At 34.6% G+C, this 17,989-nt stretch overlaps 1 protein-coding gene across 1 annotated transcript in view; it reads left to right on the forward strand.

Annotated features, from left to right (window-relative positions):
* The window catches only part of TNFRSF11A (TNF receptor superfamily member 11a), a 112,087-nt gene that overhangs the window by 46,228 nt on the left and 47,870 nt on the right, over positions 1-17,989 (forward strand). Inside the window, exons 2-3 of the mRNA XM_051969908.1 lie at positions 9,443-9,524; positions 10,979-11,104. Coding sequence (XP_051825868.1) covers positions 9,443-9,524; positions 10,979-11,104 — 208 coding nt within the window. The remainder of the gene's footprint in view (positions 1-9,442; positions 9,525-10,978; positions 11,105-17,989) is intronic.

The following is a 17,989-nucleotide window of genomic DNA, read 5'->3' on the forward strand; positions in this document are numbered from 1 at the left end:
TATTCTGCCTCAATTCCATCTGATCCTCAGTTCTTTGGCTTAGTACTGTTACAAGAGCTTTGCCATGTCATAGTCCTAATCAGGGCAAACTTTTGTCTTTTGATTTTTCCATGCTGCACAGTAAGGGTGACAGTGGATAGAAGAGGGAGTAGAGCTGAATTTGATTGAAAATGTCTGAGTTGGGTTGTGCAGTCCTGCCAGAGCATGATGGCTGTTGGAAAGGAGTGACTAAGTAAGTGATCCAGGTTAGGGATCAGAAATGAGCCATTAGCCTTCTATGTTGTTAGTTCATTGGGTTATTACTTTATTAGAGTTCTTGGCTTACACTGTAGAGACAACTAAAATTTATTTTTTTAATCTTGTGTATAACTTATATTTTGGAGAGGTTTGAGAGGTTGTGGGGAATCAGAGGAAGTATCTGTTACTCTGCTTTGTCATATTACTTGCAATTCTTGTTGTCTTCATTATAAAAGAGGACAGCATTAGCTATGTTAAAAATATGGCTTGAGAATAATAAATGAACGAGACCAAAGGTTAAAAGATTATTTAGAAGCCTCATACCATAGCAGAATCATGAATTTATTTAAGAAAAGAATCTGCTGTAAATATGGAAACGTGTAGAAGAATTGCACATGTTTAAACTATATTGTACTACTTATTGTCTTAGGAAGGAGGGATGGGAGAAGAGAGGAAGAAAAATCGGGAACACAAGGTTTTGCGAAGGTGAATATTGTAAACTATCTTTGAATGTATTTGGAAAAAATAAAAATAAAATATTTTGGGAAAAAAAGAAAGAAAGAAAGAAAAAGAATCTGTTGGTATGGAAAATGCCAATTGCACCCAGAGAGGAAACTATGGAGACTGAATGCAGATCAAAGCATAGTAGTTTCAAATGTTTTTGTTTATGTGTTTTTCTTGCATAACAATAGTTCTTTTGCTTTGTTGGGGATGGGGGAAGTAAAGGACTGAGGGAAAACAATTTAAAGTTTTACATAAATGAATGCTGAAAAACTATCTTTTCGTATATTTGGAAAAATAAAATATTATTGAAGAATTTTTTAAAAAGAAAAGAAAAGGTGGTAGATATGACAAGCACTGAATAACGTCACTGAAAATGAAACTGATTATATATATCCTAATAAGCAGAAAATGACAGATAACTAATATATTCGGCATTTATGAATCAGATGTTTTCCTGCACTTAGACCATTAACTAGTTGGAGCAAAGATCAAAATCAATAGTGACTTCACCTATTTAGAAAAAAAGGATAATAAGGAGATAAGAAACTGCATACAGTTACAAAAGCTACAACTCAATCTGTTTAAATAAAGTATTCAATTTGGAGAAAATATGCAGAAAAAGCTGAAAGGCATTAGCTAATTGATGTATCATGACACTACAGAAAAAGTGCTGGATAGGGACTCAAAGGATTTAAGTTAAAATACCAGCTAAGTACTTAAGTCACTTTAAGGAAATTCTTATATTTCTCTAGATCTCATTTTCATCAACTGTAAAATCATTGAATTGGACTAGATAGCCATTAAGTTTCCTTCCAGCTTTCAGCCTATAACCTCATAATTATTCCCTTTGCTATTCCCACTTCTCTTTTGAAGTTTAACTAACATAAGGCAATTGCCAAGAGAGTTCAGAATCAGCCAGTGTTTTATTTTCTTGCTTAGTGGTGTCATGCAAAAGCAATATCAATTTGTTCACTTGCAAACCATTATGGAAAAAAATTATGAAAATTATTATGAACAGCATCATCTTTGCTTTTCATATTTTTTCATTATAAGTTTCAAATAAATTTTCAGTTAGGACTTAAACCCAAGGCTGAAGGATAAGATTTCCATTAATTACGTCTTCAATACTTACATGGATTTCTGATCTTACCATTGCCTTTTGAGATGCCTGCCACTTTAATTCCTTGGAGGTTATAGTGTTCCATGATTTACAGTCTAATTGCATCAATGGAAAAATATTGCTTTAATCACTTCAGGGTGCGACCTACACAAAACAATCATCATTTCAACATAGATGTCTATTATTTACTGTCATGAAAAAGCCTTTAACACATGTGGTTAACATTCTGGAATAATCTAAGCTAGCCATGAAAATGAACACTGGTCCACATATCCAGGAACAAATGTAAAGAAGAAAAGACCTAAAGAAACTCAGGAAGTCAGTAAACTCCATTTCTTTTTTCTTTTTTGAGATTTCCAGAAAATCTCTCTTGTAATGTAATTCACATTTATATAGCTCCTAAAGGTCTGCGAATTATTTTTCTCACAACTGTCTTGTGATCTGGATAGTACAAGTATTGAAAAATCCATTTAAGAGAAGAAATTATAACTTTTAAAGGTTAAGTGATTTATTCATATTCATATTTCCAGTTGGTATCTGAAATAGAATATGGATCCAGGACATTTGATTCTCAGTGTAGCAAATACACCACATTGTTTCCAGAGAAAAATTTGAATGTGATTTTTATAATCATGATTGTTGTAAAGAAAGTATTTTATAAACCCTAAATTACACTAAGAATGGCATAATGAAAGGTATTAATGAATATAGGCTGACCAATGCAAACTTAATGCATTAAATGGAATATCTATAATCTGATGGTGTTTAAAAATTATAATAGAGGGGCAGCTAGAGAGTCAGAAGGACTTATGTTCAAATTCAGCCTCAGACCTTACTAGATGTGTGACTCTGGGCAAGTCATTTAACCCTGATTATCTCAACAAAAAGGAAAAGGAAAAGGAAAAAAAAACTATAATAAAACTTTTTATCATGTATCAGAGAAGTAGAGTAAGCCCTGGAAGGTCTTGAGTTCATGGCTTGCCTCTAACTTTTACTGACAGTGTGACCCTGAGAAAATCACATCTCCAACTCTATATCAAAATATATCAGGGAAAAGTATTGACCTGTGTTGATAGATAGGTTGTGCTCATCTAGAAGTGCGCTTCACCAGTGAGATCATAAATTCAATCCCCGTCATAGACCCTGTCTCTACAAAATATTACCATATTTTGTTGCCATATAGTTACTAAAACTATTAAAATGATTCATACTTAATTTATGAATCAAATCATGTGTAATAAAATTCTAAAACAAATTCAATTCTTAAATACAAAAGAAAGAAACCTGTTTGTATAATTAAAAGATACTTTGTACTTAAGAGTTCCACAAATCATCACTAGTCCAGTTTTATATCTTACTATTCTTGTAGGCTAAACTACACTCCAGTTCACAAAAGCAGAACTACTTTTAAGTTTAATCTCAATCAACCCTATAAAAGATACAAACATATTTGTATAAATGGCTTTCCAAGTTTCTTCTCGAAAATCAGTGTGATATAATAAGATAGCATTTTGTCACAGGTTAGGTGGGGAATTCAGAGGGCAGCTCGGTAGCACAGTAGATAGAATGCTGCCCTAGAGTCAGGAAGATGAGTTCAAATATAGCCTCAGACACTTATTATCTGTGTGACCCCGGATAAGTCACTTAGCCCAATTTGCCTCCGTTTCTTCATGTGTAAAATGGTCTGGAGAAAAAAAAATGACAAACCACTCCAGTATCTTTACCAAGAACACCCAAATGGGATCATGGAGAGGTAGATACGACAGAAAAAAAACTAAACAACAAGGAAATTTGGAGTGCATTAATAAGCTATTTAAGCTCTAGCCCTGCAACCATGTGGCAGCTTTTTATCCCAAGGCTTTCTTTATCCTAGTTACTTTTTCTGAATTTAGAAATTTCATGATATCCTCATGCTTGCCTCTTTCTTTCTCTTATGGCCCTGCCCATCTCTTTGCTTTTCTTTTCCCCCAGAAGTTTCCACTCTTTTAGCAGCCTAAAAGCCTTAGGGTTTCGTGGAGACTCTTCCTTCCCCCAGTAGATAGAACTGCCTCCCAACTCCTGGCATTTACCTCAGGTTGGGGTGAGAGGGAAAAGGCTGGCTGATGCTTCTCTCTGAAAGTTTATATGCATGCTGTGGGCCAGTTGACTGTTTATGTGTGTGTGGCTTTGGAGAAAAATGCTCCCAACTTCCCAATATCTAGCACATAATCAATACACAATAAGGACTTAATTAATGTTTATTGAATTGATGGCAAACATCATCCTGATGTGTTTTTAAAAAAAATCTCTCATCACCTGTCCTATGTCCTACTTTGTGCTTGAAATAGCTGCATTTTCCTGAGTTTAAACAGGGAATTATTTTGGAAAGGGTCAGTCTGGTAGTTTTCTAGCACAACTACAAGGATTATGTTATCCAATCAATGCCTCTTCAGTGCAGTTTATATCCTCAAAGAAAGCATGGTCTTGAGAAAATAAGATTAAATACTCATCAAGAGGAAAGTGCTATCTAATTGCTCTACAGAATGGTTGGATCAGTTCATAACTCCACCAATAATGCATTAGTGTTCCAGTTTTCTCACATCATCTTCAACATTTATCATTTTCTGTGTAACTATGCCCAAGGGTTATAAAACTGTGCATACCTTTTAATCCCTCAATACAACTACTAGATCTGTATTTCAAAAAGATCATAAAAAAAGGGAAAGGACTCATGTGTACAAAAATATAGCAGCTCTTTTTGTAGTGGCAAATAATTGGAAATTGAGGGATGTCCATCAATTCGGGAATGACTGAAAAAGTTGTGGTATATGAATGTAATGGAACACTATTGTACTGTAAGAGATGGTGAACAGGCAGATTTCAGAAAAATCTAGAAAGATTTATATGAACTGATACTGAGTGAAGTGAGCAGAACCAAGAGAACATTGTGCATAGTAGCAGTAACACTGTGATGATCAACTGTAATAGACTTAGCTCTCTTTAGTGAGTCCATGTTTTAAGACAATTCAAAAAGATTCATGATGGAGTCCATATCTAGACAGAGAATTATGAAGTCTGAATACAGCTTTGAGAGGTTTTTTTTGTTTTGTTTTTTATTTCCCCTTTTCTTCTAATTCTTCTTTTACAATGTGACTAATGTGAAAATATGTTTAATATGATTGTACATAGATAGCCTATATTAAAATTTACTTACCATCTTGGGGAAGGGGAGGAAAGTGGGGAAATGGAACACCCAGATGTTGAAAGAGAAGAGGGAAACCTTGGAGAACTTTGGAGGATAGTGGGTACTGCATACCTGGTAAAGTGAAATGGTCTATATTTGAAAATGATAGCAGAGGTACTAAAAATAGATTATTTAAAGATTTTGCTCTAGAGTTCTCCTGAATACTAGAAATTGGTCCAGATTAATAATGTTTCTATCCCTTTGTCAGATGTTTCAAAATCAGAAACTGATATGATGATTTAAATAGTGGAAAAATTATTAAAATGTCATCACCCTCAGCTTTGCCACAGCACCCTTAGGATCATGAGATCTTTTCATATAACTTGCAACTGAAACTTACTATATGTGTCGCTTTCCCCATTAGAATGTGAGTAGAATAGAAACTGCCCTTTTTTCCTCCTTCTATATGTGTTCCCAGCAATTATTTTGTATGCAGTGAGCACTTAATAAATGTTTTACTTATTCATTTAGTATTTCATAAAGTGCACAGGGAATTGTGCATTTCTTAGATTTATTTATAAACCTATAAATTAAGGGTTTTCTTTTTGAAGGATTTATTCACTATTCTATAGGAAATCATAAGCAATTAGTGAAGGACAAAGTACGTTTTTGTTTTTACAATACCTTCAGGATAGAAATATAGTTTGTTCGACTTTATGTTAGACAATTGACTAATAGAAAAATTGTTGCTGTTGCTACCTGGAAGGTTTTCTTCAGATCTATCCATCTTCTAAGGCTACTATCTTTTTTTGAGTTCATGAGATCTCAATGAGAACTACGTGGTCTTCCACATGGAGGTGCCATTGAAATGTCAATAGTAACAGTCATATATCTAGGTGACTGTTAAAGAAACTAGGGCATATAATTATTTCTAATGTCATAGTTCTTCCTCATTTTTACCCATATATATCAGATTGCTGGTGTGAGCCTGTAAACATATTAAATGAGTCATGAACATAGGCAGGGAGTTCATGATCAACATATTTAAGTCAGGTGATGTTTTATTATCATTGTGATTGGATGTGACTAAGCTACACTCAGAAGTATTTTACAGAATCTTTCAGATTCCTTAAGGTCAGGTTTTTTTTTTTTCTTTACCAAATTCCCCCAGAAAGTACCTTTATGTGTGTGTAGCACAAGACAATACATTCTTATCTTATAAAGACTCTTCTAAATTTCTTATGAGTTACAGGCAATTATAACTTTTAATATCTGAAAAATTACTGTTAGTTTGATTTTTTTGTAGGGGATATCAACATTACAATAATTTTCGAATATATATATAACAGATATAGATATGTGTGTGCATATATATATATATATATAGGCTCAGAGTAACCTTATTAGTCACAAAATTTGCACTGGTCCTGACCATATTTATTATTCCTTTCCCATTATTTTTCTTTCTATTGTTTCCAAATATTCCTCCCCTATCATTGAATTAGACTGAGAAAGGATGGCAATCTACACACAGAAGAAATATACTTTACTATAAAAAGAAGGAAAAGGTCTTGAATATTTGAGCCAATGCACACTTAATAAATGTTTATGAATTATTAATTGATTGAGGCTAAATCATAAGTTAGTAATATGGTTCTGGAGGAAGATGATAATCAGTATAGAAAATACTATGTTTATTATTTACGGGCTACTGTGAATCCATTATGAGTTTTCTGGGTTTTTTTTTCTGTGAGGTAAAATTAAGATTGTGCTTCACACTAGTGGCATCAAACTCAAATAAATCTGGGCCACTGTTTCATATAAATAAAGATCTCATATTGACTTAGAAAACCACATATTCACATTATCTGTGTCTTATTGTATTTTTATTTATTTTGTTAAATATTTCCCAATTACATTTTAATCTGATTCTAGCCTTACTTAAGGCTCACTTTTGACACTTCTGCTACACACTATAAGCATTGTTGTCTGAGTGTTTGTGTAGGAACTGGGGACCTCTTTTTTCCACATTGAGGTAAAACTAGACATGAGCTACATAGTTTTGCTGTATTCAGATATTTCTCAGAAAGATCTTTCAGTAGAAGAAAAATTAGTCAAACAAATATATTTTGTTGCCAAAACAGAAGAACATAAAATTCTTGGACTACAGGTTCTTGGGTTATAGGTAACATGTAGAGTGCTACATATAGTTTCGCCATTATTCTTGTGGTGGGAAAAGTGGACAGAGCTGGTGGTCTTCTAAAGAAGATTGATACATTTTTTCATTTTGTTTTATTGCATTAGACCATATGTTACATATTGCCCTATTTTGTTTAGGTATTGTTTGTTGTGGAATCTGAAAGAGCCCAATAACTAAAAACATTTTATCTGAAACTTACCATATGCTCAAAAGAAGCCCAATTTTCCGTAGAGATTACAATTTGACTAAAGTTATATACCTAGTTGGTAACAGAGTTAAGCCAAAAATTCAGTGCTTTTGACTCCTAATAATCCCAGAAATCCAGAAATGCTTTACACTGCTTATCTATTTTCTTGCCCCTACATAATCATTATATCCTTTCCCCTGTCCCCATCATTTATATTCCTGTAATCTTATCACTAGAGTAAACCATATATTTATCTTTTGGTGACCATAAAGTAGTGAGATTGAGTTTGAGGTATAATTCAGTAAACTTTTTTTTCCAAGCGTTTTTTTTCAAATAGTTTTTTATTTTTCCAAATGCATGTACAGATAGTTTTCAACATTCATTTTTGTAAAACTTAGTGTTCTGAAATTTTTTCCCTCCCTTCCTTATATATATATATATATATATATATATTCCAATATGTAGATTATATGTTTATATAATCTAAAATATGTTAATTTATTAATTTCTAATTTTTTGTTTGGTTATGATGAACATCTATGAACATAGATGTTTTCATGTACAAAGAACATGACAAATGGCACCAAATCTCTACTGTGTACAACTGACACTATTCAATTTAACAGTCAATTCAACATATACCAGCTTGTCTGTGGCCCCTTCTAAATTCACCTTAGAGCAAATACATTTTCCTCTGATTCTTCATTGCAACTGTAAATATTTATGTTCTCAGTGTATTTCTTATAAGTATCATACTTTGGGTTTTGCTTTCTCATCCATTCTGTTTTTTTCCTCTATTTTATAAGTGTGTTCACCTCCTTCCCATTTAGTTATAACTGTTACTTGCATTTCCCTTTAATTATATCCTCATACCTTTCTTTCTCATTACCTTCTGTCCTATTTATAGAGAAGAAGATGGTGAAAGATAAGTAATGAGTTCAGCACTAATAATCTATAATTTTAATACTCTGATCCTATTCCTCTGTCTCTCTTTTCTTTTCCTAACTTAATGCCTGTTCATTTGCTTTCTTTTTTTTATTTTAATTACCATTTAATGATCCACCCTCTGAGACTGAAATTTGTTTTGCTTGTGACTAATTCTCCTTATCTTCCATTTTCCCTTTTCATGGCTCCTGCCAATTTAACTGTTGAATTTAATGTATTTCTATGCCAAACTCTTTCTCTTTGCGTGTGTGTTTATGTGGTGGTGGGGTTGGCTTGTGTGGCTGTGGGTGTGGAAATGTATGTTCAGTCCTCTGATGGTTCACTGGTCTTGGCCCTGTCTCCATCTACTTCTCCTTTCACAATTTCAAAGAAGATGGATCGGTCGCCTCTTGTTGCCCTGACAGGCCCCAGGCAGATGTTAAGAGTCTCAGTCATTGAATCTGCCCTATGTTTTGCCATGACTCCAATCTCCAAAGAGTATTCTGCCAAACCTTTTCTCCCTGGACAATGAGTGATTTGGAGGTTCTGTCTATTTTCTCTGATCCTACTACAACAGGCCTGAGCCCAGCTCTTTCTGGCTTCAAGACTCATTGATGGGATCTTAGACTGGTTTCTTGCCACCTTGGATCATCCCCAATCTGAGCTCTCATAGATTCCAAACTCTATCTCTCTGAGCTCACTCTGGCTTCTGCCTTTCCTGGCCTAGTCCTTCTTTGAGCACCAACAGGCTCTGGCAATCTTCTTATAAATACCCTCTTAGATATTTGGTGAAGAGTTAGTTATCTCTAGGACCTTTCACATTGCTATCTTAATCAAAAATCTTGTGGATTATTTTTAAATGCCTAAAATGAATTAAAGGGCTATAGCAGTTAAACTTAATAAATTCTTAGAGAGATGGTCAATTCTAGAAATTAATACATCAGTTAAGTTACTCAACAGAAAGCAGAAGTTAAGTCATTTCATGTATTTCATGGTGTTTTCTTGAGTTGTTAAGAATGTAACCAAAGGATAATTTTTTAGATTTTGATCTGAAATTAACTACTATATAATCTTTTATCTAATGTCCATTCTCTATTCTCATTTTAGTTGACTTTTCAAATCAGTCCTCGGTGCAGCAGTGAGAAGCATTACGAGCACTTTGGACGCTGCTGCACCAAATGTGATCCAGGTATATTTTGCATTTATCTTCTTATTTTCTCCAAACATAATTGCTTTCTACCTAAGGAATCACTGCATTATTTCTGTGATATTCTAAAATCTACCTTTCCTTGAGTAAACAATGCCACTATTAAGTTGTTATATCTGTAACTGTCCTCTTGAATAAACCACAGAAAGGCAAAATTTTGAAAAATTATCTATAGTTTCCCATCACCTCCAAAAAGAAGCAAAAGAAATTTTTAAAATTCCTTTATTTAAGCCTTGCTGGAACCTAGTTATTAACAGTCTCTCAAGGAGACTTTTGTCTTTTGTATTCTTTTCCCAATAACCTCAAATTCAAAAACTCAAAGTGAAAATAAAAATAGATGAACACAGAATTACTACTAACTATTGCTATCACCTCCTTGGACATATTCACACTGTAATTGTCAACCATGTAGAATGCCTCTGAAGACTTTATACCTTCTTTCCATATCATTGCTAAGAGACATAAGCTGTATTAGGTTACTACTTTTCAAAGTCATGTTGTCATAAATGTGACTATGAATTTTCATGCCGTGTATGCATTCCTAGAAAAAAAAGCTTCTCTTTTTCCTGCTATTCATTTGCACTGTCTAAATGTTCCATACTTAGCCACCATAAAGAGAATTTCATCTCCTAAAGACTAAATGAGGCATAACTTGTTTTGGTGGACTGAGTAAAATGCTCATTGGATAGAACCCAGTAAAACTCGAGCTGCCATTCTTCCTCTGACACATATCAGCTCTGTTATGATGGGCATATCTCTCAGCATCTTAATATCCATCCCAATTCTGAAAATCTAAAAGTTAGAAACAAAGTATGTAATCTGCATTGATGGAAGGAGTTTTCATACTGGAAGTTCCTTCCACAATTAACACAGATCTAGAATGCCTACTTCGCCCCCCCCCCCACACACATTTTTAAATTAAAATGAATAAAATTTGATATAATAAACAAGATTTTTAAAATACTTATCTTAAAAGAGAGATGATGGTCTACCTCAGATGCACTAGAGTATAATTATAAGTGATTTTCCTTGGCATTTGACTGTGATAGGCAATTCCACTCAAAACATTGCCTTTTAGGTATTTTACTAACACAACCTACTTTGCTGTGTAGCAAAGAATGTTACCACTGGGTACTAATGCAAAAGATTTTGTCCTAAACCTGAAATAATTTGAAAACAGATGAGATTATATCTAAGATGCTGGGCTGAGACAAGAATCAGCTGTTCATTCATACACAAATGCAGCTTTACCCATTACACAGTCTGGATGACATAGCCATCATCTATAGTCTCTTGTTAAATATTTGTTAGCTCTCTTGTTGAATGGTTCCAACCAATTAGTGGTCTTTATCAGACCCAAAGAAAAATCTTTCCTGGGGTTCATCTTGGGGCTTTGTTGATAATCTCATGGGGTTTAGATTTTTTTTCTTTTTAAGGAAAGTATATGTCTGCAAAATGCACTGCCACCTCTGAAAGCATATGTTTACCTTGTGGACCAGATGAATACTTACATACCTGGAATGAAGAAGATAAGTGTTTACTACATAAAGTTTGTGATAGAGGTGAGTGGATCTGCAATCCTCTGAAGTAGAGCAACCAATCCAAAGTTTAGCTTTTGTCCCAGAAAATGATCTTTCAGGGCATGCTTTATTCCTGGAATATATCAGAATAGCTTTTCACATTTTTGTACATATGTTGCTATTTTATTCTATTTTTTAATATTAATGAATTGTGATCCCAGATGACCAGTGATCTCATTTGGAGTCACCATCAAAAAACTATCACATTTATTTCTTGTCATGGGAAAATTTAGTTCTGGAAATTTAGCTTAGATTTACTGACATTAATTCTAAAAAGAGGTTTATGTCTCCACTTATCTTCCAGTTTCTTTTAAAGGATTAGTGATCATTAAAAATTGAAACACCCCAAACTACATGATTACTTCAATAGATAAAGAAAAAGTCTTTGACAAAGTATAATATTTAATTATTCTTAAATCTCCACAAAATAAAGGCATAGAGAAAATTTTTAATATAAAAAAAGCATCTTTCTAAAGAGATAGAGCTTATAGTTTTTGGATGAGAAAATGTGAACATGGAAACTCCACCTCGTGTGAAAGCACTTGATCTAACTTTTTTTTTAATTCCTCACTGTCTAGTAGTGACCCTGACTCATTGCCGACATCTGGAAAATAAAGATTCATTTAGTTCATCACCAAAATTAATTGAAACAAACATAATCATAAGTAGCATTTGTATTGTGCTTTATAGTTTTCAAGCTTACAAATATCAAGACACTTTACCACTAGTTCACTTCAATAAACATTTGAGGAAAGATCCTAAGAGGCAGGAAATGTTTCATTTTGTCTTTGTGTTCTAAGCCCTCATCAAAGTATTTGCCACATTGGCATTTAATAAATGCTACAGAGTGCTATGTCATGTCTTGGGAGAAATACAAAGTTTATATCACACAGACTTCACTCTTATGGAATTACAGTGTGGTAGGGTGATATAAGTACAGATACATAATTACACATGATATATACATCAGAGAAAAACAAAGCAAAATTCTAAGGTCCTACAAGATCAAGGGAACTAATAGAGAGTATCAGGAAAAGGTTCAGAAGTTCAGAGAACTTTAGAATAAAGGTAGGAATTCAGCAGACAAAAGTTAGTGAGAGGGAGAGCATTCTAAATATTGGGTACAGAAGAGCAAAAGCAAAAAGGTAGGAAATACCATGGTATAGTTGAAGAACAGAAAGCATTTCAGTTTGGAAGAATAGTAATATATTAGGCTGGAAAGATGGATTGCAGAGTGTCTTGAATGCCAGGGAAAAGAATTGGAAATTTACTTAGTAAGAAATGGAACTACTGAAGATTTGGAGCAGGATGACATGACCAGGTAATAAGAGGATTGAGTGTTAATACATTATGGCCATAAATCAGGCAAGGGGTAATCAGGGATTAAACTAGTGTGATAAGTCTGATAATAGTTCGTATTTCCAGAGATGGGAACACACAATTTTAAGCAGAATTGGAATTAACAGTGTTTGATAAAAGAGTCAGATAATACCAATGTTTTCAGCATGTTAGGGTAACAGATCAAGATAATAGAGTCAGAAGGATAAGGAAGGAAGGAAATAAGCATTTATTTAGTGCTTTCTCTGTGCTAGGCACTATATGAAGCCCTTTATAAATATTATCTCATTTTATATTCACCACAACCCTGAGAGATATGTGCTCTTATGGTCCACATTTTACAGAGAAGGAAACTGAGAGAAACAAAGGTTAATGACTTGCCCAGGAGATACATAAGGCTAATAATTAATAAGCTAATAGGTTGGATTTGAATTTAGGTCTTCCTGGTTTTAGGTCCAACATTTTTTTTGGGTACTTTATTATTATTTAATTTTTATTTATTTATTTATTTTGCTGAGGCAATTGGGGTTAAGTGATTTGCCCAGAGTCACAAAACTAGAAAGTGTTAAGTATCTGAGGTCAGATTTGAACCTATTTCCTCTTGATTTCAGGACTGGTACTCTATCCACTGCACCACCTAGCTGCCCTGGGTCCAATATTTTATTGATTATTCCACCTGACTTCCTCTCAGAGGCAACTTTAGAAAGGGATAGAAGCTAACTTTTTTTTTAAACAAGACAAGTTTAAAGTTCTGGTGAGATATTCAAGAGGAAAATCCCTTTACAAGGGTATTTGGATATATATGTCTGAACTGAACCAAATAAGACTATGATGATGTTTGGGTAGAGAATTGAATGGGACAGTGTTGACAGTTGGGAATTGAAGAGTACTGTGTAGTGATAGTAGCCTTGATTTGAGACATGATACTGATGTTCAATTACAAGGTCTATATGATCAACAGATTAACAATGTGACATCGCCACCAAAAACACTGATGCAAAACTTAGTTTGCATTAACAGAAATATAATGTCCAGGAATTAGGAGTAAGTAAAAATTCCCTCAGATTTTTGCCTTCTGCCGTGGGAAGACCATAACTGGAGTCTGTGTTTGGTTCTGGATTCAAACTCTAGGAAAAACATTGATTAGCTGGAGAGCATCCTACAAAGGGCCACCATGGTGAAGCAGGGCTATTTGATCAAATATTGTGAGAATTCTTTGAAGGAAATAGAATGTTTCTCCTGGAGAAGAGAAGATTTAGACATGATAGTTTTTTTTCCCCAAGTATTTGAAAGTCTTCATGTGGAAGGATTTGGATTATTTTGCATGACACAACAGAAAAGAACTAATAGCAATGGATAAAGGCAAATTTAAGTTTTTTATATAAGGAAAAAGAAGTCATAGTAATTAGAGCTAGGCTGCCCCTGGAGGTGTTTGGGCACAGACTAGATGACTGTTCAGTATGTATCAATACTTCCTTCCTTCCTTCTCTCAATGATATTCTTTTATCTTTCTGAGTATTAAAGCTGGCTCTCCAGTTTTCACTAAATTTTTAAATACAATGTATGGGTGTGTATATATTTATGTGTGCATATTATCATATTGCATACACACACACATATGTAGTATGTGCCAAAGGTCTTAATACAGTTTTAAGCTTTTAAAACTTAAACCTACACTAGACTTTTTAGGCTATCTTGTATTCTTCAGAAAAGTCTGGCTTACTTCTAATCTATGAGTGTGCAGTTCAAAAGCACTCCACCTTCAAACCCCAAGGGTTTCATCATTGTCACATCTGGGAAAGAAGTCAGGCCCCTTACAATATAAGTCAAGGATTCACTCTGATGTTTGTGGGTAGCAGCAGAGTGGAACCAGATACTACAATGTGGGAACAGGGAAAAATGGGAATTTCCCCATCACTCTTGCATGGCTCAAGGCCATGAATGGAAGCAGGGATTCCCCCCACCACACAAAATGTAATTTCAAGAGTGTGTCAGTGAAATAGGTTTCTCTTTGCTGCTTTAATTCAAACTCTAGGAACTTAAAAAACAAGAGTTGTGTGGTTTTCATTGAGGAATGTAAGGCAGACAGGCCCCTTCCAAGCAAGATCCTACTGAAAGATGAAGTAGACCTGAGAGAGGAAGGGAAAGGAATAAGGAAGCATTTATATAACGCCATGCCAGACATTGTGCTATGTGCTTTTAAATATTGTATTAGTTTATATTCATAACAAACCTGAAATAGGAATTATTATTATTATTCCCATTTTACAGATGAGAAACTGAAACAGAGCTTCATGCAGTGTCTGAGGTCATATTTAAATTCAGATTTTCCTTATTCCAAGCTCAGCACTCTCTGAACTATGGTGCCATCTAGCTGCCTCAGGTCATCAAGTCCAATCCTCTTAATTTATAGAAAAGTTATTCTTGTTCTTCATTTTCAAAGACCAATGATATCACCCCATCACATGGGGTGATGTGTAGGTGAAATGTAGACGAAAGAGATTAAGTGACTTGTGCATTGACAAATGGGTAAGATCAGAGTCAAGACCTGAAGAGGCAAGTTCTCAGATTGCAAATTTGATGGTTTTTTCCACTGAACCACACTGTCTTTGGCTTTCTCTCAAGGAAAAAAAATTGCTTACAGTCATTTGTTTCTAAATCTAACTGCCACAGCAAAAAATTGTTTCATTTTTGTCCTTCTTTTCCCTGTTGCTTTGCACATTGTAAGTGCTTAATCAATATTTATTGAACTGAATTGTTGAATTATCTTACTACTTTACATAAATACCAAGATTGTGTCCCCGTGAAGCTTACTTTGGCAAAATTCCACTTATTCAGAATATAAACAGTCAAAAAAGAATATTAAGCTATAATTTAGGCAAATACACACATAAATATGTGTATCTATATGTGCACATATAGATACACATACAAACATATGTTATAATGTTAATAAAGCATTAGCTCCACCTGATTTAAGATTTATAGATCCTAAGTCAGAGAGAATTATATTCAAATCTCAGTTCAGCTCCTTACTATCCTTGGCAAATCATTTAATATAACTAATCTTTGGGAAAAAATCACTTGAGCCTCAGTTTCTTCATCTGCAAAATGGTGAATTAGGCCAGATGATCTCCCTTGTTCCTTCTAGTTCTAATTCCTTTAATGCTACCACACTTTAGATGAATACAACTAGGCGGTGATTAGCAATGATCATAACATCTCATTCTGAAGCAATTGCAAGATTCTGATATATATTTTTCAGTTTATTTTGAGTGTTAAATATATTTATTATTTTCAGTTCAAAAAACATTAAGTATATCCTATGTGTAAGATACTAAGGATGAAAATGCAAATTAAAAAAAAATCCCTCCCTTCAAGTTGTTTATATTAAAATTTAGTCAAAATTGTATCTGCCATTAACTGAAATATTAGTATAATGCCACATTCTCTAACTACTTTGAATAGGTGAAACTTTAGTAATGCCTTTGCTATATCTTGCCAATCCTTGTATTTTACTAGGACTAACTCTGTATGTTATTTCTCTTAGTCATTGTGTTATCAAATATCCAAGTGCCATCTCCCAACCCCAAAGTTTACAGCAGCCACCATATTTAGCCTCTCACTTCACTGAAAATTTGACAGGTATTTTGATCAGCTCTCCTTTTTTAATCATCATAATTTCCCAGCATCATCACCTTTCCCAAAGTCATGGAAAAATTTATCCCTACTCCTCAATAAGGCTTATTCTCCCACCTGTCCCAGAGATCCCATAGTCTCCTATCTCTTCCATGACCTTGCTCCCACATTTATACCTTCTTTTTCATGCATTTTTTATATCTCCTCTAGTGACTCCATATATCTACAAAAATATTCATTTCATCAATTCTAAAAACAGACTGACTCTTCCATTCTGTCTGTTGATTGTCCCATGTCTCATTTCTTCTCTTCTTCACTACCACATTCATAATCAGTTGATTTGTGATCTCTCTGAAGTGTGAGTAGCATGTCCACTATGGCAGAGCTCAATCCAACCATACTTTGTCTTCATTTGTGATCCTTGTTTACAGTCTCCCCTAGATCCTCTGTAGAGGATCTTTAACTACTTCTCTGCCTCTTTTGGGAGCTCTTTGTCTTCTTTCCTCTTTCCAACCCATCAAGATGGGAATATCATATAGTTCTGAGGTCCTGATCTTGACTCTGTCTCTATCTGCCTTTGTGAATGCTTGATTCTTTCCCTTCCTCCCTCCTTCTCTCTTTCTCTCTCTCTCTTTGTCTCTGTCTTTTTGTCTGTCTCTGTCTCTCTCTGTTTCTATCTGTCTCTGTCTCTATGTGTCTCTCTGTGTCTCTCTCTGTCGCTGTCTTTTTGTGTGTCTGTCTCTGTCTCTCTGTTTCTCTGTCTCTGTCTTCTGTCTCTGTCTCTCTCTGTGTGTATCTCTCTATCTCTGTTTTTCTGTGTGTCTGTCTCTGTCTCTTTCTCTCTGTGTGTCTGTCTCTCTGTCTCTGTCTCTCCCTGTGTCTCTCTGTCTCTGTCTCTGTCTTTCTCTGTGTCTCTCTGTCTCTTTATTTCTCTGTCTCTGTCTTTCTCTCTGTTTCTCTGTCTCTGTCTCTATCTGTCTCTCTCTCTGTGTCTCTTGTGTCTCTCTGTCTGTCTCTGTCTTTCTCTCTGTGTCTGTTTCCCTCTGTCTGTCTCTGTCTCTGTTTTTCTCTGTCTCTCTCTGTTTCTGTCTTTCTCTGTGCCTCTCTCTGTGTCTCTGTATCTCTCTGTCTGTCTGTCTGTCTCTGTGTCTCTCCATCTCTCTTTCTCGCTTTATCTCCCTGATTTCTCTTTTTCCTCCTCTCCATTATAATTTCTTCTCCTATCTATGCTTTACATTTCTGCCAGGCCAATAATCTTCCTAATGTATGTTAGGCCACTCACTCCTCTGCTCAGCATTCTGTTGATGACCCCTTTCTGTCTACCAAGTTAAGTTCAAACTACTTTGCCTGCCATGGTCTGTTGCTCTATCCAATTTCTCCAGCATTATTTCATTTGTTCCTCTTTGTTCAGCCAAACTAGACGCCTCACTGCACCCTCCCCTAAACCTCTCACCTCTGTGCTTTTACTCATCATGTTCTCTATGGGCTGAATGTCTTCCCTTATGGCCCCAATCCCTTCATTCTTGAATTTGTCCTTTAAAATGCTGAATGTGTCCTTTAAAAGACCAACTAAAATGCCACTGCTTCTATAAAATTTTCCTTATTAATTAAGACTTTTCCTCAGTCAGACCTCACATTGTGCTTTGTACTTCCTTCATACTCTTACCATGTTCTATCTTCAATTCCAGTTACTTGCATTTGTGTCACATCACTATTTTGGATTGTAGGGTGAGAGTGAAGAATGAGAATCATATATTAACTAAAACTGGTATCTCATTGTTTGCCTAGAATACTTTACTCTGTCCATAGTAAGCATTTAATAAATGTTTGTTGAATTGAATTTTATTATATTATAATAGAAAGAGCACTGATATACCATTCTTGGACTTG

This window comes from Antechinus flavipes, chromosome 1 (genome assembly GCF_016432865.1).
Source record: "Antechinus flavipes isolate AdamAnt ecotype Samford, QLD, Australia chromosome 1, AdamAnt_v2, whole genome shotgun sequence".
NCBI lineage: Eukaryota > Metazoa > Chordata > Mammalia > Dasyuromorphia > Dasyuridae > Antechinus > Antechinus flavipes.